Below are 23,973 nucleotides of genomic sequence, written 5' to 3'. Positions count from 1 at the left end.
GAGTGAGGCAGCTGCCCACATGCTGGACCGTGCGGGGAAGGGTTAAGGTGCTGGTGCCGGAGCACCCCACGGTCCATGCGCCCTCGCCCTCAAAGCCTGTTTTTCCCTTTTACGTAAGTTGTTCCAAACATGTTTGTAACAACCCCCCGGTGATGCACCTTTGGCAAAAGTGGTTTTGGGTCCAAAGATCAGTGCTGGGACAAGCGACCTGCCCGCGGCAAACAAGAGCCCACAGAGTATAAAACCCCAGCGGCACAGTGGAGCGTGGGACAGCCTGAGCTGCGCTGAAGGGCAGTGGCTGCAGAGGAAGATGGAGGCTGGCATGAACCTCCTGCACGACATGGGCATCCAGGCAACGCACTGGCTGCAGGAACATTTCCAGGGCTCCCAGGACTGGTTCCTCTTCATCTCCTTTGCTGCCGACCTCAGGAACACTTTCTTCGTCCTCTTCCCTATCTGGTTCCACTTCAGCAAGTCAGTAGGCATCAGGCTCATCTGGGTGGCCGTGATCGGTGACTGGCTCAACCTCGTCTTCAAGTGGTGAGTGGCCCTGCGCCACGGCTCCCTCTGGGCATGTTGGCACAGCTGGACTGATGCAGGCCAGATGTGCACTCTCAACCTTGACACTGGTGTAAAACAAAGACCAGAGTTTGGCCCCCAGCTTGCCAGTGGTAACAGTCACTCCTTCCTGAACCGTGCAGCAGCGGGTCTCCCCACTTCCCAGAAGCCAGGCAGAGAGATGGACCCTCCTGCAAACAGACCCCTTTGCTGTCAGCTGGGGCTGCAGTTCTGCGTGGGGGCTGCATGGAGCCCCTCACCACGGGAGGCCACTGGGATGGCCTGGCACGGCTCTGATATGCAGGATCAGGGCTTGGTGCTCCCCTGATCTTTTAGGCAAGCATTTCCCATGGGTAAGCCAGGACACTGATATCCCCTTCCTTTCCACAGCTGATAACGCTGATGCAAAGTCATGGTAGGGAGCACACGAGGAACCCAGCCACTGCTCCAGATGGCCTTGTCAGCAGTGTCAATTGTACCATGAGGCCGATCCATGCTGGCATCACGGCCCGGCAGGGTTCGGTGTCAGCTGGTAGCCGTGGGTGCCGTCCCTGTGGGTGGTGGGCTGTGGTACCAGCGGCTGCAGGGGCAGTGGACCAGCACAGTGCCGTCCCTGCCACTGCGGTTCAGCGTCCCAAGGTTTTGGGGCTGCATGCACCCATGTGCGTGGCCTGTGCCCCACATCCCTGCGGCAGGACCCAGCAGCGTGGTAGGGGGTTTGTGCTGGCTGCCCCGGCTCTGCGTCTGCCCCACAGCTCGAATAACCCGGGATGCTCACGCTGCCTGCACGTGTGACAGGGGCGGGTGGCCTCTGCCTCTGATGCCACCATGAGACAGTTGCTCTTGGCCTGAAAAAGACTTAGAGGGAGCAGACACTGCTCCTCTTTCTCAGCGTGTTGACTTGCTCCCAGGAAGTTCTTGCTCTTTCCCTTCAGGGCCCAGGGATGGGGATACGGACAGGCAGTGCCGGCTGTTGGGACCAAGCGACCAGCTGGATGCTGTGTCTGTCAGGATGCCCTGGATGGCTCATGGGTCCTTTGCCTCTTCCAGCTCCTGGGCCAGAGCAGAAACCGCAGTGGTGCCCACCTGTTCTAGTGCCCAGGACCCCTAGAGCCCCCGTTCTCCTTTCTTTTCAGGATCCTCTTTGGGGAGAGACCATACTGGTGGGTCCATGAGACGGACTATTACAGCAACACCTCCGCCCCAGAGATCCAGCAGTTTCCACTCACCTGCGAGACCGGCCCTGGTAGGGACCCCCAGCCCTGGCAGAGGCAGCAGGCACTTGCCCGGGGGACCTGCACACGCAGCTCCCCACTCTGGGTCTTGGTCCCCGCAGGGAGGAGGGTGCTGCCATGGCTGGGGCTGCGGTTGGCAGCCCACCAGCGGCACATACCCCTAGCTAGCTCTTGAGAGAGGGCTGTTATCACTGAGCCACAGCATTGGCCCCCACCTCAGTCCCTGGGGATGCTGGCTGTGCCTGCAGCAGGTGGAGGCAGGGCAGCCCCTGCACGGAGCAGACCTTGACCCTCGGCACAGACGTGGCGGTTCAGCACAAACCTCTGCCTGTGCTCGGCCACAGCCTTGGCCCTTGCCGGCGCTGTGCTCTGCCCTTCAGCCCCAAATGTGGGCAGCTGCTCCATGGGGAAGGGGCTTGCCTGGTTCCAGAGCAGCCCTGTCTGTACTTTGCCTGGGGGTTTCTACCGGAGCCAGGGAAGGGCTTCAGGTGTTCCTGGCACACTCAGCACAAGCCATCGGGAATGGTCAGCGCCCTCTGCCCAGTCTTGCCTGGCAGATGGGCTGCGGAGCCAGAGCCATGCTCCCACGCTGCCCCTGCTGTGCTGTCTCCTGCTCCAGCCTTGCCTGCACCTAGGGATGGAACTGGGCGCCTGCCATAGAGGTGGCACCACAGCCGCTGGTGGGGGGGACAGGTGCTGGGTGCAGTGCCACCCAGTGCCGCAGCCCCTGGAGCCTGGGCTGCTGCCTGGGAGCCCCCCAGGCATGAGGGCACAGCCTGCTCTGAAGGAGAGTCTGACCTGGGTCTCTCTTCTTGCCCAGGGAGCCCCTCCGGCCATGCCATGGGCGCAGCAGGTGTGTACTATGTCATGGTGACAGCCCTGCTCTCCACTGCCATGGGGAAGAAGCAGTTGAGGACGCTCAAATACTGGTAAGCTGTTTGCCAAAATCACCTGTGCTGGGCAGAGGGTGCTCCAGAGCCAATAGGCTTGCAGCTGAGCCCATTGAGGACAAGGCCGTGGGCAGACAGCCGGGCCATGGCACCCCAGGCGGGGTGTGCACCAGGACGTGCTTGGTGGGCAGCCAGGCACTGCTCAGGGTGCAACCGCAGCACTCCAGGCAGTGAGAGCTGGCCCTGGCACTGAAGTGGCCGCCTGCCCCTTGCAGGGTGCTGTGGATGGTGCTTTGGACAGGGTTCTGGGCAGTTCAGGTCTGCGTCTGCCTGTCCCGAGTCTTCATTGCTGCCCACTTCCCCCATCAGGTCATTGCGGGGGTCATTTCAGGTGAGTGCATCAAACCCCAGTCCCCTTCCCCACAGCACCACCGTGCTGGTCCGCAGCACCGGCCAGGAAGAGTGCACAGCCTGACAGATGTGTGCGGGGTTGTGACAGAAAGCTGTGTCAGTGGCTCTGCAGTTACTGCCCTCATCGTCACGGGCAGGATGCCCACCAGGACATGCCTTTGTCCCTATCCCATTTGAGGCATGAGTCCCAGGCAGGCAGGGCGCTGCCAGCCACTGCTGGGTTCTGGGGGACAGTGAATGTGGCCCAAAGGCACAGGCAGGGCAGGCCTGGGGTGTGGAAGGGTTATCACTGGGCAACAGAGCAGAATCAGTTGTCTGTGAGCAACAGGGCACAGTGGTGGCCGTCGGGGCAGTCAGCACTACATGGGAGCAACTGGGCAGCCCCCAGCACGTCCCCCGCCAGAGCACCCAGGGCTGTGGGATCTGCTCGGCTCCACTGCCCTGAGGCAGGTAATCACTCACTGATCAGCACCGCCTCCTCTCCTGCTTCATTACTGGCAGGGATGGCTGTGGCCAAAACTTTCCAGCACGTCCGCTGCATCTACCATGCCAGCCTCCGCCGGTACCTGGGCATCACCTTCTTCCTCTTCAGCTTTGCCCTGGGCTTCTACCTCCTGCTGCGGGTGCTCGGCGTGGACCTGCTCTGGACGCTGGAGAAGGCGCAGAGGTGGTGCGCCCACCCCGAGTGGGTCCACATCGACACCACCCCCTTCGCCAGCCTCCTCCGTAACCTGGGCATCCTCTTTGGGCTGGGGCTGGCCCTCAACTCCCACATGTACCTGGAGAGCTGCCGGGGGAAGCAGGGCCAGCAGCTGCCCTTCCGCCTGGGCTGCATCGCCACCTCCCTCCTCGTCCTACACCTCTTCGACGCCTTCAAGCCGCCCTCCCACATGCAGCTGCTCTTCTACGTCCTCTCCTTCTGCAAGAGCGCAGCTGTGCCACTGGCCACTGTCAGCCTCATCCCCTACTGCATCTCCCATCTCCGGGCCACTCAGGACAAGAAGGCTGTCTAGGGGCGTCCGTGCAGGTAATGGTGTGCCTGGGCAGGCGGCCCCCCCAGCTCTGGGCTCGGGGGCAGTCACTGGACCACGGGTGCACCCCAGCCACAGTTTGCTCCCCGCTAAATCTGCACAGACTGACTCCACACTGGGAGCAGACTGCGAAGGCCGGGCTGGCTGTGCTGCCAGATGGCTCCCGTGGCGTGGACCCACAGTGCTGGTCATGCTGTAAGGTCGGGTGGTCTGTGGCCAGCCGATGGCACAGTGAGCCCTGTGCTCCCAGGGCTCTCCTGCCACCCTTCCCGCATCCACGGGTGGGGTTCATCAGCCAGGGACCTGGTGGCAGCAGAGGGAAGACCCTGCAGTCCCCTGCAGCTCATGGGGATGCACCACCTCCATGCTGCAGGGCTGGGGACGGCAGCACTGGAAGCAGGGTGCTCACCCATGGGTGCTCGGGGTCTGCTGGCGAGGCAGCTCTGTTACAGCAATGGGCAGATACTGTGATTTGGAGGTAAAGCACCGTCTTGCGGGAGCTCCACCCCAGTCCTGAGGTGTTCAGTATTCACTGCTGTGTGAAGTGGCATGGTGTACACATCTGCATATGTGTGTACACATACATAATGCATAGCTATAAACACATATACATATGGGTGTATCTGTAAACAAGGTATTTATTAAACCTGAAGGTGTGTTTAGCTGGTGAGTTCGGACATCTCGCTGGCCAGTGAGGCGGGATGGGGGATTGGCTCCCATGTGCAGGGACTGCGGCGGAGGCTGCTGGTGGTGTTGAAGGAAGGACATCTCCCATGGGGTCCTGCTCCTACCATCACCTGCAAGGCATGGGCATACTACTGGGAAAGGCAGCACCAGGCTCCCCCAGTCCCCATCACCTTTCACCCTTAAGTGCAGTTGGACATGGCCAGGACAGCGCAGGGGGATGAGCTGCTTTTTGCGCTGTTTATCCAGGGTTTCTGGGTGCACCTTGTGCCAGGAACAGGGACACACTCGCATCACCTCGCTGGTTACGGAAACAAGCACAGCTTTGAGACCAACCAGCTCGGCTGGGGCTGTGCTGAGCCCCCAGGCTGCGGGGACAGAGCTGCCATTTGGCTGCTGGCTGCATTGCGGGGTCAGGGCCCAGTGGTCAGTGCTGGCTTGGCCTCCCGGCACTGCTCGCCTGAACGCCGGGTCTGCCCGGGGCGCAGGAAGCGGCTGCGTCAACATGGGGTCAAGCTGCTTCGCTGCTGCCGGCTCGGCGGACACGTCCCTGCCTCGGCGCCGTGCTCGTTAGCAGGAAGCCGGCTGTGGGCTCGCCCTGCTGACTTCAAAGCTGTACAGGCTGTACAGCCTGCCAATTAACTCAGTTAGTAAACATCCTCTCTCAGTCTGAGATATAGTTTAAAATAGATATGAAGATACAGATACTTTCTTCCTGCCAGACTCTACATGTGCATGTGCATATCTCCCCCAAAACACCAGTTCCTGCAGCATTTACCCCATACCCAGCTATAAGCATCAGCAGTGTTCTCTGCTGTGGTGCATCTGAGAAATGCCATCTCCCCTGCCCAGATCTTGCAATGCCTTCGGGAGATGGTGTCCAGCAGAGCCATGGTAATGTCCCTTGTCTTGCTGTGGTTTGCATGGCCTTTACCACATGTGGCAGCAGAGTGTGAGGCTTTGCAGCCTTTCCCAGCCATCTGATGGGAGCCCTCCAGCTGCCAAAACACTGAGAGCCATCAGGTGAGAGAGCACCTCCCTTCTGACCAAACTGCACGTCAGCAGAACCCCATGCTAAAACCCATCCACGCTAGAATGTCTTCCACGGCAAAGTTCGCTATAAAGCTTGCTCAGTACAGAGCTCTGCTGTGGACCTAATTCTTTGTAGAAAGTTTACCTAGATGCACACGCATGTGTGTGCGCACACACAGAGACACCCCCCACCCCCCGCCAAGTTTCCTCCAGCTGGGGAGTGGGCAGGCTTGGCCTAGTGGTTATTCCAACCAGGAAGGATCAGGATGGGGCAGCCAGACCCCGCGGAGGCCAGCGCAGGAGGCTCCTCTCCGGGAGCCTGCTGTGTGCAGTGGGAACAAGGGCTGCTGGTCCCCCCCGCAGCGGAGTCCCCACAGGCGCTGATGGGTGCCGCAGTCGTGACCCTGCGCCTGCTGCTCACCAACAGCTGGCAAAGGTCTCTCGGCTGAATGGTACCTGCATCACCCGTGTATGGAAACACTGTGTGCTGGGGCTGCTATCCTCTGTGTTCATGATAGATAAACCTCCTTAGGATAGAGGTTTCTTTTCTTCTATTTCTCGGTTTATTACCAACATCTGGACCAAACATGTCATGCCATTTCCAGCAAGAAGGGGAAAAATAATTCCCAAATTACCTGCCGTGCTTTTTCACACCGTGACTCCACAGCGCCCTTTAGTTTCTGCAGCTGAGATTGCAACAGCTCCCGGACCCACCCTGGCAGAAAAGGCAAGCTGAAGAACAGTGGGGAGTAGCTCTGCCTGATCCCAAGGGAGTTTACACCTGCATTAGCAGGAGAAACTGCTGATGTTCAAAAATGGACCAGTAACAACTGCACCCCAACAAGGGAAAGGACTGATACACCTGTGGGGCACCCATTCCCCCTTCCAGCTGCTCTCTGCCCCAGCTGATTCCAGACTGTATCCTTTGCTGTGCTTGATCAAGCCTGAGGAAAGCTTGCCACTATCCAGGCCAAGATGTCAGGTGGGGAACAGCTTCCTTTTGCTGAGCATTCGTGATGATACTCACTCGTAAATGAGTCTGGTTGCTGGAGACTCCCAAACTCGGGTACTGTTCTTGCGATGGGACATCAAGAGGAGGATGGGAACTGACAGAGCTGCAGAGGGATGGGAGATGAGAGTGGGGATGATTGTGACCTTGCTCTTCTCTTTGAGAGCTGCCCTGCTGGAGGACAGCTCAGGGCTCAGTTCCTCTGCCATTACCCCACAGCAAAGTCCAGGTGTAAGAGTACTGTAGTGGACCAGGAAGACGCCTTCCCGGTAGTGGCGAAGACAAGGCACTACCAGCACAGCCTGGTGCCCATGTACCCATGCACAGAAAGCTGCTGTCTTTACTTAGGGGACTCCAGAAACAGCTGCTGTTCCGAAGGCAAATGCTCAGGAGCTCTAGGCATGAGCTTGGACAATGTCACATTTTGCAGACTAGCACGGAAAGCAGCAGGAGTCAGCTGTATGCCAAGACCCAATCTGTCACTGACAGTCATAACTGTACAACCTAGCTGGCCTCGTTCAGAATAATGCTCGGGCCAGATGACTGCTTTTCTGTAGAGCTATTTCTTATCATGTAAAAGAGCCAAACAAGATACTATTGCAGAGGCAGGGGAAAGGCCACTGCTGGGCAGAAGAGAATGGTAATGAAAGCTCAAGATTGTGGCAACAGAAGTGAAAGAAGTGTTCAGGCACACACCTACAAGAAATGCCCAATGTACAGCTCAGACAAATGATTTTAATATGGTTTTGTCTGCCTGCAAAACAAAGCACTAGGTGGCTGCTTCTATCTGCCTTTAATTCTCATATACAGAGTCAGCATGTGTGTGTTAACATTGTTCTGCCAGGCCAACTACAAATGGATGAAATTCCCTTTTGCAGTAACGTACTTGATGCTACCACAGCGGAGCTTTGGGACTGCAGCGATGAAGCCGGTGTTACCCGACAGCTGCTCCCATCAATGTCACAGCTGGGTCAATAGCAATTGCTGCCCGAGGGAACCACCAAGTCCAGAGGTCAGCAGCAGCCCTGCGTGCTGGCCAGCAGTGAGGGGCCCTGGCAATGGCATTAGCGCAAACATCTTCAGACCTCCAGCATCTACAGATTTCTGAGTAGTCAGGAAAAAAGGTCAGATCTTTTTTTTTAAAAAAAGGGCTCACAGAGACTTGTCCTTTGGTGCACCCTCCTTTCCTTGCTCACAGGCTTGAGAACAGCATCTTGTCTTCTTGCCTCCCCATTCTACCTCAGGCAGCCATAACTGGTGACCAGCGTAGTTTGGTCTTTTAAGGGGGATTTACTGATCTGAGCATCCTTCCAATTCCTGCCACATTTCATTCCTTCTCCTCCCTACAAAATTTCAGCAGCAAAAGCTTGATTCATTTTCTCTGCACTTGTTGGCAAACATCATACTCAAACCCTCTGCTTCTTACCAGTATTCTGATTTTTTAAAATGCATCCAGCTTATTATAAATAAATATGCTCACAAATCAATTACTCCCCAGCAACTGGTACAAAGTAAAAAGCCACAGCGTACTGAAAATAGGAGGGCCCCTCTCTTGGTTTTAGGAAGCCTACAAAATGGTTAAATAATGACTACTTTTAGAATGTGTACCATTTGCCTGGGGAAATGAAAGAACCCTTGCAGCAAAGTGTGGACAGCAGATCCCCTCCCCCAACTTTGCATGAGCACCAAATCGGCTCACACAGAGCATATGCACACCAGCTGTTGTTTTTATGTCTTTATTCTCTGGAAGAGAAGTTAGTGGAGCTTATGCAAAGCAGGGAAGACAACCCTACTTTGAGCATTGTTTCTTATGCTTCAGGGCTTCGACGGCTGATGAATTCCTGGAGCAGAGCTTGCACTTCTCCTCGCTGACTCATCTTGGTTGCCTTGCCCTGAAAGCGGCCTCGCTTCCCAGCTCCTTTGCCTCCCAGCAGCTCTGCCACCCTGCAGTAACAACAGTACAGGCTGAAGGACACTTACTCGCAGAGAAGAGAGTGACCTGGCGTAACCTGGTCTAGTGGAAGGTGCCCCTTGGCAGGAGGGTTGGAAGTAGGTGATCTTTAAGGTCACTTCCAACTCAAACCATTCTATGATTCTATGAATGTGCTCCAGAGAGCAAACAAGGATCCATGCCCTAATTATACTGCTCAGCTGCTTAGTCTGCAACATTAGAATTCTTACTAATTTTAAAGAAACCATAGAACATGTTACCTGGGACCTAAATTCTCAACTGCTTCAACAGGTCCAGCTAGAAGAAAGAGTCCTGCTTCTTTTTCATCTCCCACAGTCAGGAACAGCAGGGTTTCCTGTGGACAGAGAGATGGACCTTGTTCCAGAATAACCAGTGCCTTCTTTGTCTGGGAAGAGGACAGAGACGCTGGCCACAGGACCCATCCAAGCATGCAAACAATTCAGAAGTTTTTGTGCGTTACTGAGACAGAGACTCAATCTGAAGAAAGTAAAAGGGACAGGGGCTTTTGAACCTTTTATGCTCAACCATATATTGGGAGGGACAGAATGGGTACTGGGGTATCCTAAGTTAAAAGGATATGGTTGGCAGTTGCACTAGATGATTGTTGTAGGTTTCTTCCAACTGAAATAGTCTAGTCTAGTCTATTCTGTTCTAAAACAGCTGATGAGGTTCCGTACAGCTCTTTGAGGGACAGGCTCTTCTACAGCGCTCTGAATTTTCACTGTTGTATTTGCTGACTGTTGAGCTTTCTCCTGCAGACTGAGGCTGCTGGGGACAATAACCTCATGTAACTTTTAAAAGGAAACAGACCTGTACCTTGTGACTATGGTACAAACAGAAGCTGAGCCCTGCCTGTGCTACAGCTTGAATGAAGAAGCCAGTGGTGTCAGGTTAGTCTTCATCAGTGACTCACCTCTGATCCAATCTCATTAGCGATGATATTCATAAATTCAGAGTCACCCTCTTTCCTGTATGAATGGGTAAAAACAACACTTCATAAAGAAGCAAAAATCCCCTCTAGAGTCCAAAACATCAATCAGAAACCAAAAGCCTGATCAGGCCTGGGGTTTTGGCCTCTTGCTGTGAGGATGCAGATTAGGTTTTTTCTATATATCTAAATCGTCATTGCACATTCCTGTGGACATATTAGAAATTATTTAAGTGTTTATCTTTAAGAAATAGAGCTCCTTAGTTTTATTTGAAAATATCAAGGGCAGAGAGAAATCAGATAGACACAGTTATTTCTTAGCTATAAAACCAGAAGAATTCAGTGACTGAATTACTAACTCATTCCTTTAATTACACAACCTTCCAGCAGGGTGAGACAGTTTAATATTCTATTCACCTTGTTCACATTCTTCCTTGAGAAACAAGCCTGAACAGGTGTCAGAGAGGTGCAACTGCCATAAAATGTGTAAGATACCATTTTACCCTTTTCCCTGAACTCCCACATACCTGTGTAACACGAACAGCTGACTTTGAACAGGTTTGCTCTTGAAGTCCCGGGCTATCAAAACAGCAATGTCTCTAAGCAGGTTCAAGTTATTCTGAAAGAAAAGCAAATAAATTGTACTGCAGATGGAGAAGTCAGTGTGAACACTGAGTTGAGTTCCCAGAGATGGGAGCAGTTTTCATAATATCAACAAAAACTGATGTCTACGATTCAATTCCCAGTTATCATGACTAAAGCGCAAGTCTACAGGAAGCAGCCGCCATCTGCTTTTCTCAGCCATCCTCATACCTTCTGAAGCAGTTTCACAGAACTCTGCAGTCTCTTCACAGCCTCTATGTGCTCACCTGGTCCATTTCTGAAAGAAAAAGGAGAATTTGGATCGCCACTCTGGAGGACAAAGAAAGGATTTCTTAAAGGAGCAAAAGCAAGTAACATCATAAAAACCACCGCATAGATGTACCCGAAGTCCTATATGGTATGTGTCAGACGGAATAGTAAAGATGAAATAATCAAAGTGGAAAGGGTATTACTTGAGCAGTGACGTTAGAGCCTTCTCAGTACTGTGACTTTGTTCAATTGACTTCAGCACTCTGTTTCCTGCCAGGAAAACCAAGTTGGTTTTGTTCTTTTTCCCTTTTTCTGTGCCAAGGAGTTTAATAACCTTAAAAAGAAAATCACCCTGGTCAGAAAAGAACTGTACTTTGCTTATACTCACACAGGTGGTCAGTTCCTACTAGACTATGCCTTGTTGTGCATATTGGCTCTCTGCCAGTGAAAATAAACCAATTAAAATCAGCCATAAGATCAACATACGCACACAAAAAAAGGATGGCAATACAGTGGAATTAATACAATTTGCTAGTCATTGGCTGCACTCTGCAGTGTATCTGGACGTCTCTGCTGGGATACAGACTCCAACAAACGACTGAAAAGACAGAAGCACTTAAAGGCAGCTCTAGAATTTTATCTCCACCTCTCTGCACAGAGGATTTCTCATTCATGACAAACACTCAAAAATATCAGAGCTTTAAGCAGAGGGAACAAATGGCTAGCAACCCAGCAATGCACCGCCAAACTGGCAATATACCATATGCCCTCCACAGAGGCATTGGCAGTTCAGAAAATATCATCACTACAGACAAGGGCTGAGTTCCGTTACCAAGAAAGAAAGGAGCCTGACTGGACAAAGGCTGCCGACCTGTGTGAGGCCCTGTTGGGGCTCACCCAGCACAGGGCTTCCCCTTCACCATCGGGACAATTTCCAGCAGACCCTGGATCTCAGGGACTGCTGCTGTGCTAGGTCTGAATGTGCGGAGCGAGGCTCCCAAAGGCAGCTCAGCTGCAGCCCCCCACCTGCAAGTCACTCAGGTTGGACACATGCGTCCCACAGCACATGTTGGAGTCTATGCCTTCGATGTCAACAACTCGCACTGGCCCCGCGTGGTCATCTGGCAAACCACGGCTTCTCACCTAGCAAAAGGAGGACAGTGGCAAACAAGGTGACATTCATGCCACAGTTATTTGGTCCCACAGATATCATCAGTTCTCTCCCCACCACTCACTCTTTCAATTTCAGGGTCATCTGCAGCCAGTTCCCTTACCACCACAGGTACTCTCTCCCGGATTTTCTCATTCACACTCCTCTCCAGGGCCTCTATTTGCTCTGCTGTCATGGAGGGGGTGTCCAGCTCAATGACACTTCGCTGACGGCCCAGCTCCCTGCAGTGATGAAGAACATCCGCTGCTGTAGCTAAGACCAGCTGGAAGGTCCCTCTGTGCAGCCCTAAGTGCCATCCCACTGCTGGGAACGTGACGACTGAAACAAAACATACTTCACTCCTCTCCCTGTTTTTTACAGATCACCAGATGCATACGCTTGGAGAAGGACAAGGCAGAGCAAATACTTTGCACAGCTTCTCTCCAGTTCAGTCACCTCTCCCAGGCCCTCTGAGCTCGAGTGAAATGTCCAAGGGCAAACTGCTTTTGATTTATCAATGTTCAGCTCCTTGCGGCCCAGCACAGTGGCACAGGCCAAACAAGAAGCCTTCTTCCTGCTCACCATGAAGTTGTCTTGAATCCAAACATATGTTCTGCGATGGCAGTGATGAGATGCTGTCCTGGAAGAGAGGTGCAAGCAACAGCTTCGAGTGCCACCAGACATAGGAAAAGAGATTTTCAGTCAGACTGTATGTTTGCTGCTGACATTCCCCCTGACATTTGCAAATGCCCAGCCACGTGCTCGGTGCTGTGGGGCTTATGCTACTGCTTGGGAGCAAACAGAAGAGTCAGCCATTGCCTCATGGGCCTTGGGACCCTGAGAGCACCATGGCGCGCTGAAGACTTCGAAGCAGGTTGAACTCTTCCTTCCAAACTTGTTCACGGTGGGTTTGCTTCCAAGCTGAGGAGAGCCCCGGGATGGACTGGGTGTGCGGAGCTGTCAAGCTTCCTCCATCCCCGACCAGGGTGGGGACAAGCTGGGCACTGAGGGCCCCCCTCCTCGGCCCCCCACCCGGGGCCCGGGTGAAGCCAGGCGAGGCCGCCCCTGCAGCGCGGTGTTACCGGACGCCCCTCGGTCGGGCCGGGGCACAGACCTGAATGCTGCTGCATGTGGTCGAAGCGGCGGTCCCAGTCCAGCGACAGCAGCACCTCGGCGCCCGGTTCCAGCGCCTCCTGCACGAAGTGGACGGCCTCGGGGCCCCGCCGGGTGACGCGCAGCACCGGCACATCGCCGATGAGGCCGCGGTCGTCCGGCTGCGGACACGAGGGGCGTCAGCGCCGCCGACCCGGCCCCGGCCCCGGCCCCGGCCCCGGCCCCGCGCCTGGCCCCTACCTGCCCGCCGCCCTCGGGGAAGAGGATGGTGTCCTCCAGCACCACCTGGAACCCGCGCACCGGCTCCCCGCCGCCCTCGGGCCGCAGCTCCGCCGCCCGGCACGACACCACCCTGGTGGCGAACTGCGACAGAGGCGGCGGCGCCGTGAGGGCCGGCTCGCGCCTCGCCCGCCCCGCGCCCCGCCCGTCCCGCCGCTACCTGCCGGGCCCAGCTGTCCCGCTGGCACTGGAACACCATGGCGGCGGCGGAGGAGCGGCGGCCGGGACACGGGGCTGGTGGCGGCGACGGCGGCCGGGGAGGGACACGGGGGCTGGCGGCGACGGCGGCCGGGGAGGGACACGGGGGCTGGCGGCCGCCGTGCCGCAGGTGGGCGGGGCCTGCGGGGTGACGCGCGGCGCGCGCTGCCGGTGCCGGCGGCGGGGTAGGACGCGGCGGCGGCCCGAGCGGACAGCAGACGGCGGCGGCAGCTCACGTTTATTGCCCCGTGCCCCGCGCGGGTAACCGGCACGGGGAGACCGGACGGCTCCCGCCGCCCTGGGTCGGGGTCCGCTGCGCTCGGCGGGGAACCGGCCGGGGCGGCTCCGCTTCCTCGGAGAGCCCTGCCCGCGCTGCTCGTCGGCGCGTGCTGCCGGCGCACCGGGAAGCCTTCTGCGGCCGCGGCGTCCCCGGGGGCCTGGGCTTCAGAGGTCGTCCTGCGGGAGGGAGGATCGAGGTGCCAGGGAAGGGGCCAGCCCCCGGCCGCAGCGGCCGGTACCGGCCGGGCGGCCCTGGGGAGCGTGTCCCCGGCGGGCCCCGGGACGGGCTGCCCGAGGAGAGCAGCTGGAGCGGCTGCCGGCGTCCCGGAGTGAGCGGAGGGCCAGAGGCTCGGCTCGGCGCGGTGCGGCGGAGGCGGCTGCAGCGTGTAGCAGCGCCTGGGGGAAGCAGCTCGCAGGCAATACTTACATCCAGGTCGTCCATGGCCGGGGGGGGACCTTTGTCCGTCACCTTCTCCAGGAGCTGGATGGGAAAAAAACGGCTGTGGGAACTCCGAATCCCTAGCTCCACCCCCATCCCAAGCACCCACCCCACACGCGCCCTGGGACACCAAGGCTTGCAGCCCGGCTCACCTCTGCATACTGCTCCACCATGGCCCTCTCCACCTCCTCGTCCCCTTCCCAGTCTCGCCAGTTGTCAAAGTCCACGGAGAGCCAGGCTGGCTGTGGGCAGAGAGAGCATCGCCTGAGGGAGGGAGCAGCACGGAGGGGACCGGGCAGCCCTGTCCTCACGGCCCAGGCATTGCTCTGTGGGGTGAGCGCAGACTGCTCCTGCTCAGGCGAGGGGACTGGGCAGGCTGGGGCAGGGCAGGAAGGGGAGTGTGTCCTTTCATCTGTGGGTGCTGGTCCTGACTCCGCCTGTGTCGAGGGAAAGGGGTGCTGCGTCCTTCCTGGACGGCAGAGGTCCATGGACTGGCAGTGACCGTGAGGTTGGGGTCTTTGGGAGCTCTGTGTTGGGATGCCCGCGTGGGGCCCTCGGTGTCTGTCCTGGGGGCAGGTTGGTCCCCAGGACCCATGAGGTGCTGTGTGGGGACAGCACATGTGCTGAGGCTGGTCCTGGCTGCCAGGGGCCACACACACCTTGATGTTCTCCTTGGTGATACGGGGCCAGGCCACTTTCTCCTTCCACTTCCGCATAAAACATGTGATGGAGCGGTCGGAGCGCTTCTCCCGTGAGTCCTGCCAAGAGATTGGGGGTGCCACATCTCAGTGTCTGCCAGAATCCTCTCTGTAATCCACTGCAGACACACACAGGATTAAAGCTCAGCCGCATTCAGGCTGTGGGGGACACAGAACCACAGAGACAGGTTGTTTCTGGCCCCAGGTAGCACTGCAAGTGCCCGGCCCAGGGTCAGGGCTCACAGGCTTGTGCTGACCCCACTCAGGCTCTTGGGAAAGGGGCAGGATTCAATGCTAAGCGGTGTTGCTCAAGACTGCACAGGCTGGATTTAATTCTGAGCCCGATGCAGGCTGTCAGAGAACAGTTTGCTGGGCGGAAGCCTCACCTTGGAGTTGACCCTGGCATACAGGTTGATCTCGTTGTAGAACTCCACACCATCTGCATTTTTGCAACTGCCAAAACACCGTAACAGCCTGGTTTAGGAGAGGGCTGAGGCCACGCGTGCCCCATCCCCCAGACCACCCCCAGTTCAGGGCCACGTCCCTGGTTGGCAGGGCAGTGGCAGCTCACCTGAACACCAACCGCTGGTCCTCAATGATGACCTTAACATCTGTGCTGTCCTCGACACAGAACTCCAGGTAGACGTACCGTGGGCGGTCGTACCACAGTGTCTTTGCCGGTTGCCTTGGGAAAGAGCAGACCAGCAGGTTTTTCCGCGGTGCCCAGCAGCACTCCACAGGGACCGTGCGAGACACGGGGTGGGAATTGGGGCAAGGAAGGTGCCCCAAACATGTACCCTGCCTGGGCCGAGCTCCAGGGCTGGCAGCGAGAGCGAGGTGGGTGCAGGGCCCGGGCGGTGGGCACGCAGCTCTCCCCTCTCACCCTCCAGACGGCCCCTCGCCTCGGCAGCCAGGGAGGCCCGGCAGGCCGGCCTGCCCTCGCTCTCCACTGCCATTGCTGGAGGGTCCCGGCCGGGGCCCCGCGGCGCTGGGCCCTGCCCGGTGCTGCCTCAGGCTCCGGGACCGGGGCGGGCGCCCGAGACCCTGACCGGACACTGCCCCGGGGACAGGGCGCCGCGCGGGGGTGCCGGGCGCTGCCCGTCCCGTCCCGTCCCGTCCGGCCCGACCGCGCTCACCTCGCCATGGCGGTGCCGGCCCCGCCCCGCGCTATTTCGGGCCGGGGGCGCGGCTGGCGGCGGGGCCGGGAGCGGGGGCCGGGAGCGGGGATCGGCCGGGCCGGACCTGGCGTGGCGCGGCCACCTCGCGGCCCGGTCGCCGGCCCAGCGCCGCCCCGCGGTGGGCGCGCCCCGCGCCTGGCCACGCGCCCCGGGACCCTCGCGACTCCCGGGACCCCCGGGACCCCCGGGACCCCCGGCCCCGCCGCAGCCGTCCCGCCAGGCCGCCGGGGGGCGCGCTGGCGCCGCGCAGGCCCCGCCCCGCTTCCGCCCCGCCCTCGCTAGGCCCCACCCCGCGCCGCGTCGCGGCGGCAAGATGGCGGCGGCGGCGTCGCGGCGCCGGTAGCGGCAGCCATGGAGGCGGAGGGCGGCCCGCTGGGCCCGGGAGAGCGCTGGGCGCCGGTGGGCGCCGTGTCGGCGGCGACGGAGGAGGACGAAGAGGAGGAGGAGGAGGCGGCGGCGGCGGCGGGCGGGTCGCCGCAGTCGGTGCCGCGGCTGCGGGCCGAGCGGCGGCGCCTGCACGGCGCGCTGCTGGCGCTGGCCTCGCACTTCGCCCAGGTGCAGTTCCGGCTGCGGCAGGTGGCGTGGGCCGGGCCGGCCGAGCAGCAGCGCCTGCTCCGCGACCTGGAGGACTTCGCCTTCCGCGGCTGCCCTGCGCCGCTGGCCCACGGCCTCGGCGACGCCCCGGTGAGTGCGCCCGCCGTGACCCCCTGCCGGGGCGGGGGGGCGCGGGCCGTGCCGAGCCGGCTCTGCGGCCCCGGTGCCGGCAGAGCGACGGCTTTTGCCGGGGCGAGGAGAATACCGTCTCCTCTCGGGCGGCGGTGTGGGGCGATTTTCTGTTCCGTGCCGCCCGCACCGGGGTTGGTACGTGCGTCCGGCGTGCTGGAGCCCGTTGGCGGCGACCGTGCCGCTGTTCGCGGTGGGGACGTGCGGAGGGGGAGCTCGGTGGCCGAGGCAAGCAGCGGCTGCTGCGGCGGCCACCTAATGCCGTGCCATCCAGAGGGACCGCACGCTCCGCTGCGGGTTGCGGCCGGCTCCGGGGAGAGACCAGGCTGGCAGGTTTGCATGAAGCTCAGTCACGGGAGCGTGTGGGTCCCTGACAACTTGGAGCCAGCTGGCGTGGACGTGCGTTAAAGCCCTGCTTTGGGAGTCACTGCTCCACTCCCAGGCACGGCGGTGACTCAGAGGATCTTTGATACGTACACGTTATTTGGCGACTTGCAACAGTGCTTCTGGATCCCAGCCTTGTGAGACGGGGCTCGGGCGTAGGAGGTCTGGAGAGGCTTTTCCTTTGTTAGATGAGGTGATGCGGCTGGTACCTCTCCTTGATGTTCAGGCATATCTTTCTCTCAGACTGGCAGGCAGTGTTCACTGGTTAAGTGTATGAACTGAGGGAAACACTCCTCATACCGTGATCCTGTTCTCTGGGGTTTGGCTATGACAATAAATCTTCAATTTTATTTACTGGTAACTTTTTTTCAGAGCGAGCAAGAGAAGCAGGAGCAAATTGAGGTCCAGAAGGAGAAGCAGAGAGAGCTGATCCTGCAGCTCAAGACACAGCTGGATGACCTGGAGACGTTTGCTTACCAAGAGGGCAGCTATGATTCTCTGCCACAGTCTGTGGTTATGGAAAGACAACGGGTAAGGCTTGCAAAGTCCTTCTGCCTGTACTTCGTAGCATTTGTGAGCCTCTTACCGACTGTCGGAGTTGGTCAGTCCGTAATTCTCACCACTGGCTGTAGTAGAGTATCAGTAGTTCATCTGCATGTGTAAACCTGTCGTCTTTTGCAGTTTTCTATGTGCAGCAAAGGTGGCCTGTCTCCAAGGCAATGAGTGGGTAAAGGAGTATTTTGAAGTTCATGGGCAGCAGCGCCACATGGTGAGATCATGCTACTAACTTGTGTTTTGCAGATGATTATAAATGAGTTGATAAAGAAGCTGGACATGGACTTGAGTGAAGATATTGCAACGCTCTCTCCAGAGGAATTGCGACAGCGTGTGGATGCTGCCATAGCACAGATTGTTAATCCAGCCAGGGTGAAGGAGCAGCTGGTGGAGCAACTTAAGACACAGATAAGGGACCTCGAAATGTTCATCAACTTCATTCAGGGTCAGTGCTGAGTTTTTAGATGAGCAGATTGAATTGCTTTGTAATTTCCTGACAAAAGTCATGAGGAGGGAGGTCACAGATGTCAGAGGATGCAGGAAGAGTCTCTGGGTCACAGGGAGGTACAGATCTCTCTGAACTGATGGTGGGGAGAACGAGAGACTGACAAAAACGGTGCAGAGAGGTCTAAGGAATACTGACCTTAATACCTGGGATACACAGCTTAAATGCACAAGTGTGAGATAATAGTGTGACATGAAATTCTTGTTCTAGATGAAGTTGGAAGCTCTGGTAAGGCGGAAGACGGACACTGTGAATGTGCAGGCAGAAAAGATGGCGGTGGCTCCTACAAACCAAATACACGGCCTTCTGGAAATAGAGGTGCGCACTGCTTGGCTCAGAGCTTCCGCACTGCTCTTGCTGTCTCTTACTTGAGGTTCAGCAAGCGTGAACCAGCATCCAGTCATGCTAGGCTGCTTTGCTTTTTTCCTGGCAGTTGGTTTCTGTGCTTTCCTGCTCCCACTGACAGAAGGCCTGTGTCCACTTACCTCCATGGGTTTGTTAGAGTAGTCACAGAACCTGAATGTGCGGCCTAGAGGGTGGGATTGGTCCTCAGCGGAGATCAGGAGTAGAAGGGACTTCTGATACTTAGTGCAAAATGCAGACAGACTGAGCAGCCTTGTCTTGTACATGCTGTTGGTCTTGGACTGTAATTAATGCTCTTTGAGTTCTTAGCTCTGCAAGCAGGTACAGTGAGCTGGATGGATTCAGTGTTCTTTATAATTTGAGACTTACCTACTTAGCACATGAATTTATTGGAGCTAGAATAATATACTAGAGAAAATACTACAAGACCTTTACCTCTTGTAATCTGAGGCATCTGCTGCTAGTCAGAGATAGAATACTGGCCCAGATGGACTTTGGGTCTTACTCTTGCAAATTGAATTTAGTAATGGCATCAGGAGTAAGCAGTGTATGTTAGCCTGCTGAGACAAGATGCTTCTTGAAATTAGGCAATGATCTGCTTCAGCAAAGGTTTTGGTATCTCCTAATTACCCATGTGATGTCATCGTGTCTAAAGAATGATCTTTCCTCGCTGTGTATACGCCCACTAGGAAAGCTGTTGTAGGATTTCTTCTTTGTAAGATGACCTGATTGTCGAGAACAGGCCATGCAAATGTTTGCTTTTCTGGTTGGCTTCAGTGCTTTGAAACTAGAAAAAGTAGCATCAGTCTTGGTGACAAAAGCTCCCAAGGAGGAGGAGAGTCCTTGGCAGAGGGCGAGCAGACATTTGCTCTCCCTTTGTGTGTATGGAAGAGCAGAGCTGTTGATTCCTTAATGAGAGTATTTTTCTCTTTTCTAACCTGATCAGTGAACCCAGAAGATGCCAGAAAGATGCGAGAAACGGGCCTGCACCTCATGCGTCGCATGCTTGCTGTGCTACAAATATTTGCTGTGAGTCAGTTTGGTTGTGCTACTGGTCAGATTCCTCGCACCCTCTGGCAGAAGGACCAAGCCAACAAGGACTATTCCCCCTTAATTAAGAAACTGGAATTGTCAGTAGAGCGGGTGAGGCAGCTAGCTGTGAAACACCAGCTGGAGGACCACATTACCAGTTCCTCTGATCTGCAGGACATTCCCTTAGGAGGCAGAGATGAGCTGACTCTAGCTGTGCGGAAGGAGTTGACCATTGCTTTGCGAGACCTGATGGCTCACGGGCTCTATGCCTCCTCTCAAGGAATGAGCCTGGTATTGGCACCCATCGCGTGCTTGATTCCTGCATTCACCTCGTCGCCGCAGACCATGCACCCCTGGGAGCTCTTTGTGAAGTATTACAACACTAAGAACGGACAAGCCTTTGTGGAATCCCCGGCTCGCAAGCTCTCCCAGTCCTTTGCCTTGCCTGTGACAGGAGGAGTGGCCATAACCCCCAAACAGAGCCTGCTGACAGCGATTCACACTGTACTCACGGAGCACGACCCCTTCAAGCGCAGTGCAGACTCTGAACTGAAAGCTCTGGTGTGTATGGCGCTAAACGAGCAGCGCCTGGTCTCCTGGGTAAATCTGATCTGCAAATCTGGAGCTCTGGTACAGTCCCATTACCAGCCATGGAGCTACATGGCAAACACGGGCTTTGAGAGTGCGCTGAACATTCTCAGTCGCCTGAGCAACTTGAAATTCAACCTCCCAGTTGACCTGGCTGTCCGGCAGCTGAAAAACATCAAAGATGCTTTTTGATGTATTTTTATTGTAGATCATCCATTTTCCACAAGTAGGCAGCTGTTGGGCTCAAGAAGCCTGGCTTTTTTAAGACCAAGTTTAGCTCTTTGAAATTGATATTTGCTTTTAGGGAAATCTTACGGTGTCTTGATGCTGGAAATCTGTGTCTTATAAGGCTGCCACTGCAAAGCTGCTGGAGGTTGTGCGCTCTACAGCACCTCACCCTGCCCCTTTTATGCAGCTCTGAAGAGCAAAACTGCTTTGCTGGTGAGCAGATGCCAGTGAGCATTCAGTGTGTGGGGCTGGCTGCCCCGAGTGTGGTAGAGGCCTGGCCATGGAGCCTGCAGGTGGGGGAAAGCCCCTTCGAAGGTGCAGCTTAGCTCCTGTGCTGCGTCCGCATGGTTATTTCTCAAAGTTCGTGCTCTAAACGATGCCCCTATGAGACACCTCTCACGGGAAGAGCGAGGCAGGCTGGCAGGTGTTTAGTTGCCTCGGGGGTCACCCCGTGGTGAGTGACTTGCCCTCCCCAGTGTGAACGTATGAGAAAACTGGGGCAGATCTGCTGGGCCACAGATGCGGGGGGCTGCAACCCTCTGGTGGCTCCCCAGTCCACAGAAGCGGCCGTGTTCTTCCAAGCTGCTGGGTGAGGGGCTGGCACCCATGGTGTTGTCCAGCAGTCCCCGAGCTCCTTTTCTGAAGCTTTTGTGCAACGGTCAGCGCACCGGTGGCCCAGTGTTTTATAGGGGAGGCATTAAATGGCTTTAGCAAGTGTTTGTGTGTGGAGAACCCACCTGCAGTGACTGTGTCTTAATTTGCGTTCGTTACTAGCCTTTGTGCTGCAGCTGCGCTAGCTCGCTTGGTTTGTAATATTTATAATCTGAGTTTAAGCGATCCGCGGTTCCTGCTGGAATGGGGACTCGCTCCCTGCTGGCTGCAGCAGCGGGCCCGGGCCGCCTTGCCGCGGCCACCAGGGAAGGCCGCGCGGCCGGTGTGTCCCCGCGCGGGGGTCGGGGGGTGGCGGAGACCGGAGGGGACGGGACGGGACGGGACCGGGGGGGGGGCGCGGCGGACACCCGGCACCGCCGCCTGTTGCCCGGCAACGGTGGCGTCGCCCAGCGCATGCGCGGCCTTCTCCTCGAAGGCGAAGCGGAAGTGACGCATGACACGAGGTGAGAGGTCGACGGCGGCCGCTCTCTTTTCCGGTCTGGGAGCCATCGCGGCGGGAGCCTCGGTGAGTGCGGGGCCGGCCGCGGGATCCGCCGCCATCCGCGGGGGCGGCGGGCCGGGGGAGTGTCGGGGGCCCGGCTGTGACTGCTGCGCGCTGTCTCTGCAGAGATGGGGAAGTTCATGAAGCCGGGGAAGGTGGTGCTGGTGCTGGCCGGCCGCTACTCGGGGCGCAAGGCCGTCATCGTGAAGGTGAGCGCGGGGCCGCCCTGCAGAGCGGGCAAGAGGCCGGAGCGTTGCCGCTGCTCTCCGTTTCTGGAGGCGTCCGCACAAAACGGGGGGCCCTGCTGGGCTTTCGCGGCGGTGGCTGGCGCTCCGCGGTGCCATCGCCGGCTGCGGTCGGTGTGTTTCAGAACATCGACGATGGCACTTCCGACCGGCCGTACAGCCACGCTTTGGTGGCCGGCATCGACCGCTACCCGCGGAAGGTGACTGCCGCCATGGGGAAGAAAAAGATCGCAAAGAGGTCCAAAATCAAGTCCTTCGTGAAGGTTTACAACTACAACCACCTGATGCCCACCCGGTGAGTGGGGCCACAGGAGTGCCGCCAGCGGGGCTGCAGCCTGCTGCTGGCAGGGCCAGAGAAGTCTCGTCTGCTTTCAATGATAATAGTTCTGCAGTGTTCTTCCGGGTGAACGCTGGGAGTCACTGAGATTCTTAATTAGCCGGCTGAACGAACGCGGGGCATGTGCTCTGCAAAAACAGGGACTTGGGGGGTGTGAAGCTGAGGGGAAGTATTAGTGAACTTCTGAAATAAGGCACCTGGCTCTCATTTCAGCCACGCTCGCTTTCCTCTTGATGACAGGGTGTCAGTGGGTGAGCCTTTGAGACAGTCATAAGGGTCTGGGGTGCTGGCAGAGCTGGTGTAGCCCAGTGACATTTCTTCCCGTCCCCTTGGAGCTCCTGTTGGTGCAGGCTGCCAAATACAACGTGCTGGATATAGCTGCTCATCTCTTGGGAAGTGTGTAGCTGTTTCCTGTGTAGGCTGAATTAAATGTCATTGGATGCTGTGGTGGTTTGGTGATTTCCTGAAATGAGAGGACTTTAAGAGCTGTAGTCCCTTAACCTGGCACTAGTACATGCATTTGACTGGTTCGGGCTGCCTGCTGTGCTTTCATCCCTGTGCTAGGTACCGTGACTCTTTTGAACCTTGCCGCTCTCTCACCCAGGTATTCCGTTGATATTCCTCTGGACAAAACAGTGGTCAATAAGGACGTGTTCAGGGACCCTGCTCTAAAACGCAAAGCGAGACGTGAAGCCAAGGTGAAATTTGAGGAGAGGTGAGTTGGAAGCTCATCTGTTCAGTGGTGTGAGCACCCGTCCCTGGGGCGAGGACTTGGTGTGGTTGTGCCACAGCCTGCGTGAGTCCCAGGTTGGACCCTTCTGCCCCAACCTCCTTGAATACATTTTTGGTTGAGTACATTCCTCCTCACGTTCTGTGTGTGTCTTGACACAACTGTCTCTTCAGGGAGCTGGTGGGTTGAGATGGGGAACAGTTTACCCACAGCCGTAGACCCAGGCTGACATTTATGATGATGCTGCAGCCTCATGCCAGCACGAGTGGGGCCTTTCGGGTGCCAGGTGACAGATCACTTGGCATCTCGCCACCAGTTCATCGGCTGTCCCTCGCTGGGCATAGTGGGACAGGGCAGCACTGAGGCTTTGCCCAGGAGTGTTCCAGGTTAAGACTTCATTTTCAGGTTAAGACTTCATTTTCAGTTTTCTGTTCAGAAACTCCTTTAGTGGAAGGAGCTGCGCGGCCTCAGCAGGACGCAGGGTGTCTCGCAGGCAGTCCAAGGTGTTGGCTGTTAGAAAGCGCTCTGCCCACGGTCATGGGCTGTTCTCCAAGGGCATCTCCTGATGGCTGCCCCCCATGCAAGATGTCTAGCGGGACTGCCGTGTGCTGCCCTCTTATCTCTTGGGGTGGAAGCCGCCATAGCGTGGGTGTCCTTCACAAGGTGGATTGTGGAGAAAATCTGGAAGCTGGCGTTTCCTTCCCTTGGCAGTGTAAAGGTTTAGAGCAGGTCTAGCTGCAGCCCAGGCTGAAGAGACCAGGCAGATTACTCCGGGTAAGCCGGGTGCTGCATCCTGCCCATGTGGGAGGATACGGACAGCTCAGGTGCAGGTCTTGTGCTGCTGCCCGCTGGTACGGAGTGTTAACTGTTGTGTTCCCCTTCTTTCAGATACAAGACGGGCAAGAATAAGTGGTTCTTCCAGAAGCTGCGGTTCTAAAGGTGTAACAAGGTTGCATCAATAAATGTTTATCAAAAACCATTTTTTGTTGTATAAAAAAAAAGCGTTGCTAGGCCTTTTTCTCTCTGGTGTGGATGCTCTTGCTCTGCGTGTCCATAAGAGCTGGGAAAGCCGTTGCAGCCTTCAGAGCGTCTGTGGAGCATTGTAGGGCCCAAGCCGTGGGTGAGCCTGCTGCCTCTGTGGGACTGTCCTTGGGCATCCCCGTTCTTTCCCCTCCCTGCTGCCCAAGGTGATCT

The 23,973-nt window shown here is 57.0% G+C and overlaps 5 protein-coding genes across 7 annotated transcripts; 3 read left to right on the top strand and 2 right to left on the bottom strand.

Annotated features, from left to right (window-relative positions):
* The first annotated feature begins 248 nt into the window (after positions 1-248).
* Positions 249-4,787, top strand: G6PC1 (glucose-6-phosphatase catalytic subunit 1). Of its 2 annotated transcripts, none has more exons than XM_069786246.1 (5): positions 249-540; positions 1,695-1,804; positions 2,614-2,722; positions 2,959-3,074; positions 3,687-4,787. In XM_069786246.1, the coding sequence occupies exons 1-5, from the start codon at positions 311-313 to the stop codon at positions 4,322-4,324; spliced, it is 1,203 nt and encodes a 400-aa protein (XP_069642347.1). In that variant the 5' UTR covers positions 249-310; the 3' UTR covers positions 4,325-4,787. The 2 variants fall into 2 exon arrangements, with proteins under 2 accessions (XP_069642347.1, XP_069642348.1); XM_069786247.1 differs by having other exon boundaries at positions 250-540; positions 3,596-4,322.
* A 3,785-nt stretch (positions 4,788-8,572) lies between these two features.
* Positions 8,573-14,300, bottom strand: AARSD1 (alanyl-tRNA synthetase domain containing 1). Its single transcript, XM_069786244.1, is given in 15 exon segments — positions 8,573-8,794; positions 9,062-9,156; positions 9,736-9,790; positions 10,278-10,369; positions 10,564-10,630; positions 10,806-10,936; positions 11,629-11,745; positions 11,838-11,994; positions 12,335-12,392; positions 12,867-13,026; positions 13,106-13,228; positions 13,305-13,448; positions 13,450-13,798; positions 14,049-14,102; positions 14,213-14,300. Coding segments are annotated over 14 exon segments (1,686 nt in total). The 5' UTR covers positions 14,051-14,102; positions 14,213-14,300; the 3' UTR covers positions 8,573-8,658.
* On the bottom strand, positions 13,564-16,041 carry PTGES3L (prostaglandin E synthase 3 like). Its single transcript, XM_069786248.1, has 7 exons — positions 15,895-16,041; positions 15,330-15,443; positions 15,145-15,211; positions 14,720-14,818; positions 14,213-14,302; positions 14,049-14,102; positions 13,564-13,798 (listed from the first exon to the last, which is right to left on the bottom strand). Exons 1-7 carry the CDS (start codon positions 15,900-15,902, stop codon positions 13,787-13,789), a joined length of 444 nt encoding a protein of 147 aa, XP_069642349.1. The 5' UTR covers positions 15,903-16,041; the 3' UTR covers positions 13,564-13,786.
* A 171-nt stretch (positions 16,042-16,212) lies between these two features.
* On the top strand, positions 16,213-21,046 carry RUNDC1 (RUN domain containing 1). Its single transcript, XM_069786245.1, has 5 exons — positions 16,213-16,620; positions 17,416-17,574; positions 17,845-18,043; positions 18,314-18,421; positions 19,413-21,046. Exons 1-5 carry the CDS (start codon positions 16,288-16,290, stop codon positions 20,276-20,278), a joined length of 1,665 nt encoding a protein of 554 aa, XP_069642346.1. The 5' UTR covers positions 16,213-16,287; the 3' UTR covers positions 20,279-21,046.
* A 276-nt stretch (positions 21,047-21,322) lies between these two features.
* Positions 21,323-23,758, top strand: RPL27 (ribosomal protein L27). Of its 2 annotated transcripts, none has more exons than XM_069786250.1 (5): positions 21,323-21,491; positions 21,594-21,676; positions 21,838-22,007; positions 22,654-22,764; positions 23,491-23,758. In XM_069786250.1, exons 2-5 carry the CDS (start codon positions 21,596-21,598, stop codon positions 23,501-23,503), a joined length of 375 nt encoding a protein of 124 aa, XP_069642351.1. In that variant the 5' UTR covers positions 21,323-21,491; positions 21,594-21,595; the 3' UTR covers positions 23,504-23,758. The 2 variants fall into 2 exon arrangements, with proteins under 2 accessions (XP_069642351.1, XP_069642350.1); XM_069786249.1 differs by having other exon boundaries at positions 21,324-21,491; positions 23,668-23,758.
* Positions 23,759-23,973: the final 215 nt, after the last annotated feature.

The sequence above is a fragment of the Haliaeetus albicilla genome, chromosome 7 (assembly GCF_947461875.1).
Source record: "Haliaeetus albicilla chromosome 7, bHalAlb1.1, whole genome shotgun sequence".
NCBI lineage: Eukaryota > Metazoa > Chordata > Aves > Accipitriformes > Accipitridae > Haliaeetus > Haliaeetus albicilla.
This window is presented reverse-complemented; position numbering and strand designations above follow the sequence as displayed.

What these genes read in the sequence shown, in the direction of transcription:
- RPL27 (XM_069786249.1), top strand. Translation starts at nt 21,596, where the DNA reads ATGGGGAAGTTCATGAAGCCGGGGAAGGTGGTGCTGGTGCTGGCCGGC. An exon ending in AACCACCTGATGCCCACCCG is followed by an intron (nt 22,008 to 22,653) that starts GTGAGTGGGGCC and finishes TCTCTCACCCAG; the next exon opens with GTATTCCGTTGATATTCCTC. An exon ending in AAGGTGAAATTTGAGGAGAG is followed by an intron (nt 22,765 to 23,667) that starts GTGAGTTGGAAG and finishes CCCTTCTTTCAG; the next exon opens with ATACAAGACGGGCAAGAATA.
- RUNDC1 (XM_069786245.1), top strand. Translation starts at nt 16,288, where the DNA reads ATGGAGGCGGAGGGCGGCCCGCTGGGCCCGGGAGAGCGCTGGGCGCCG. An exon ending in ACGGCCTCGGCGACGCCCCG is followed by an intron (nt 16,621 to 17,415) that starts GTGAGTGCGCCC and finishes ACTTTTTTTCAG; the next exon opens with AGCGAGCAAGAGAAGCAGGA. An exon ending in ACGGCCTTCTGGAAATAGAG is followed by an intron (nt 18,422 to 19,412) that starts GTGCGCACTGCT and finishes TAACCTGATCAG; the next exon opens with TGAACCCAGAAGATGCCAGA.
- G6PC1 (XM_069786246.1), top strand. Translation starts at nt 311, where the DNA reads ATGGAGGCTGGCATGAACCTCCTGCACGACATGGGCATCCAGGCAACG. An exon ending in CTCAACCTCGTCTTCAAGTG is followed by an intron (nt 541 to 1,694) that starts GTGAGTGGCCCT and finishes CTTTCTTTTCAG; the next exon opens with GATCCTCTTTGGGGAGAGAC. An exon ending in CATTGCGGGGGTCATTTCAG is followed by an intron (nt 3,075 to 3,686) that starts GTGAGTGCATCA and finishes CTTCCTCTTCAG; the next exon opens with CTTTGCCCTGGGCTTCTACC.
- PTGES3L (XM_069786248.1), bottom strand. An exon ending in ATGCCAGGGTCAACTCCAAG is followed by an intron (nt 14,819 to 15,144) that starts GTGAGGCTTCCG and finishes ATCTCTTGGCAG; the next exon opens with GACTCACGGGAGAAGCGCTC. An exon ending in TGGTGGAGCAGTATGCAGAG is followed by an intron (nt 14,103 to 14,212) that starts GTGAGCCGGGCT and finishes TTTCCCATCCAG; the next exon opens with CTCCTGGAGAAGGTGACGGA.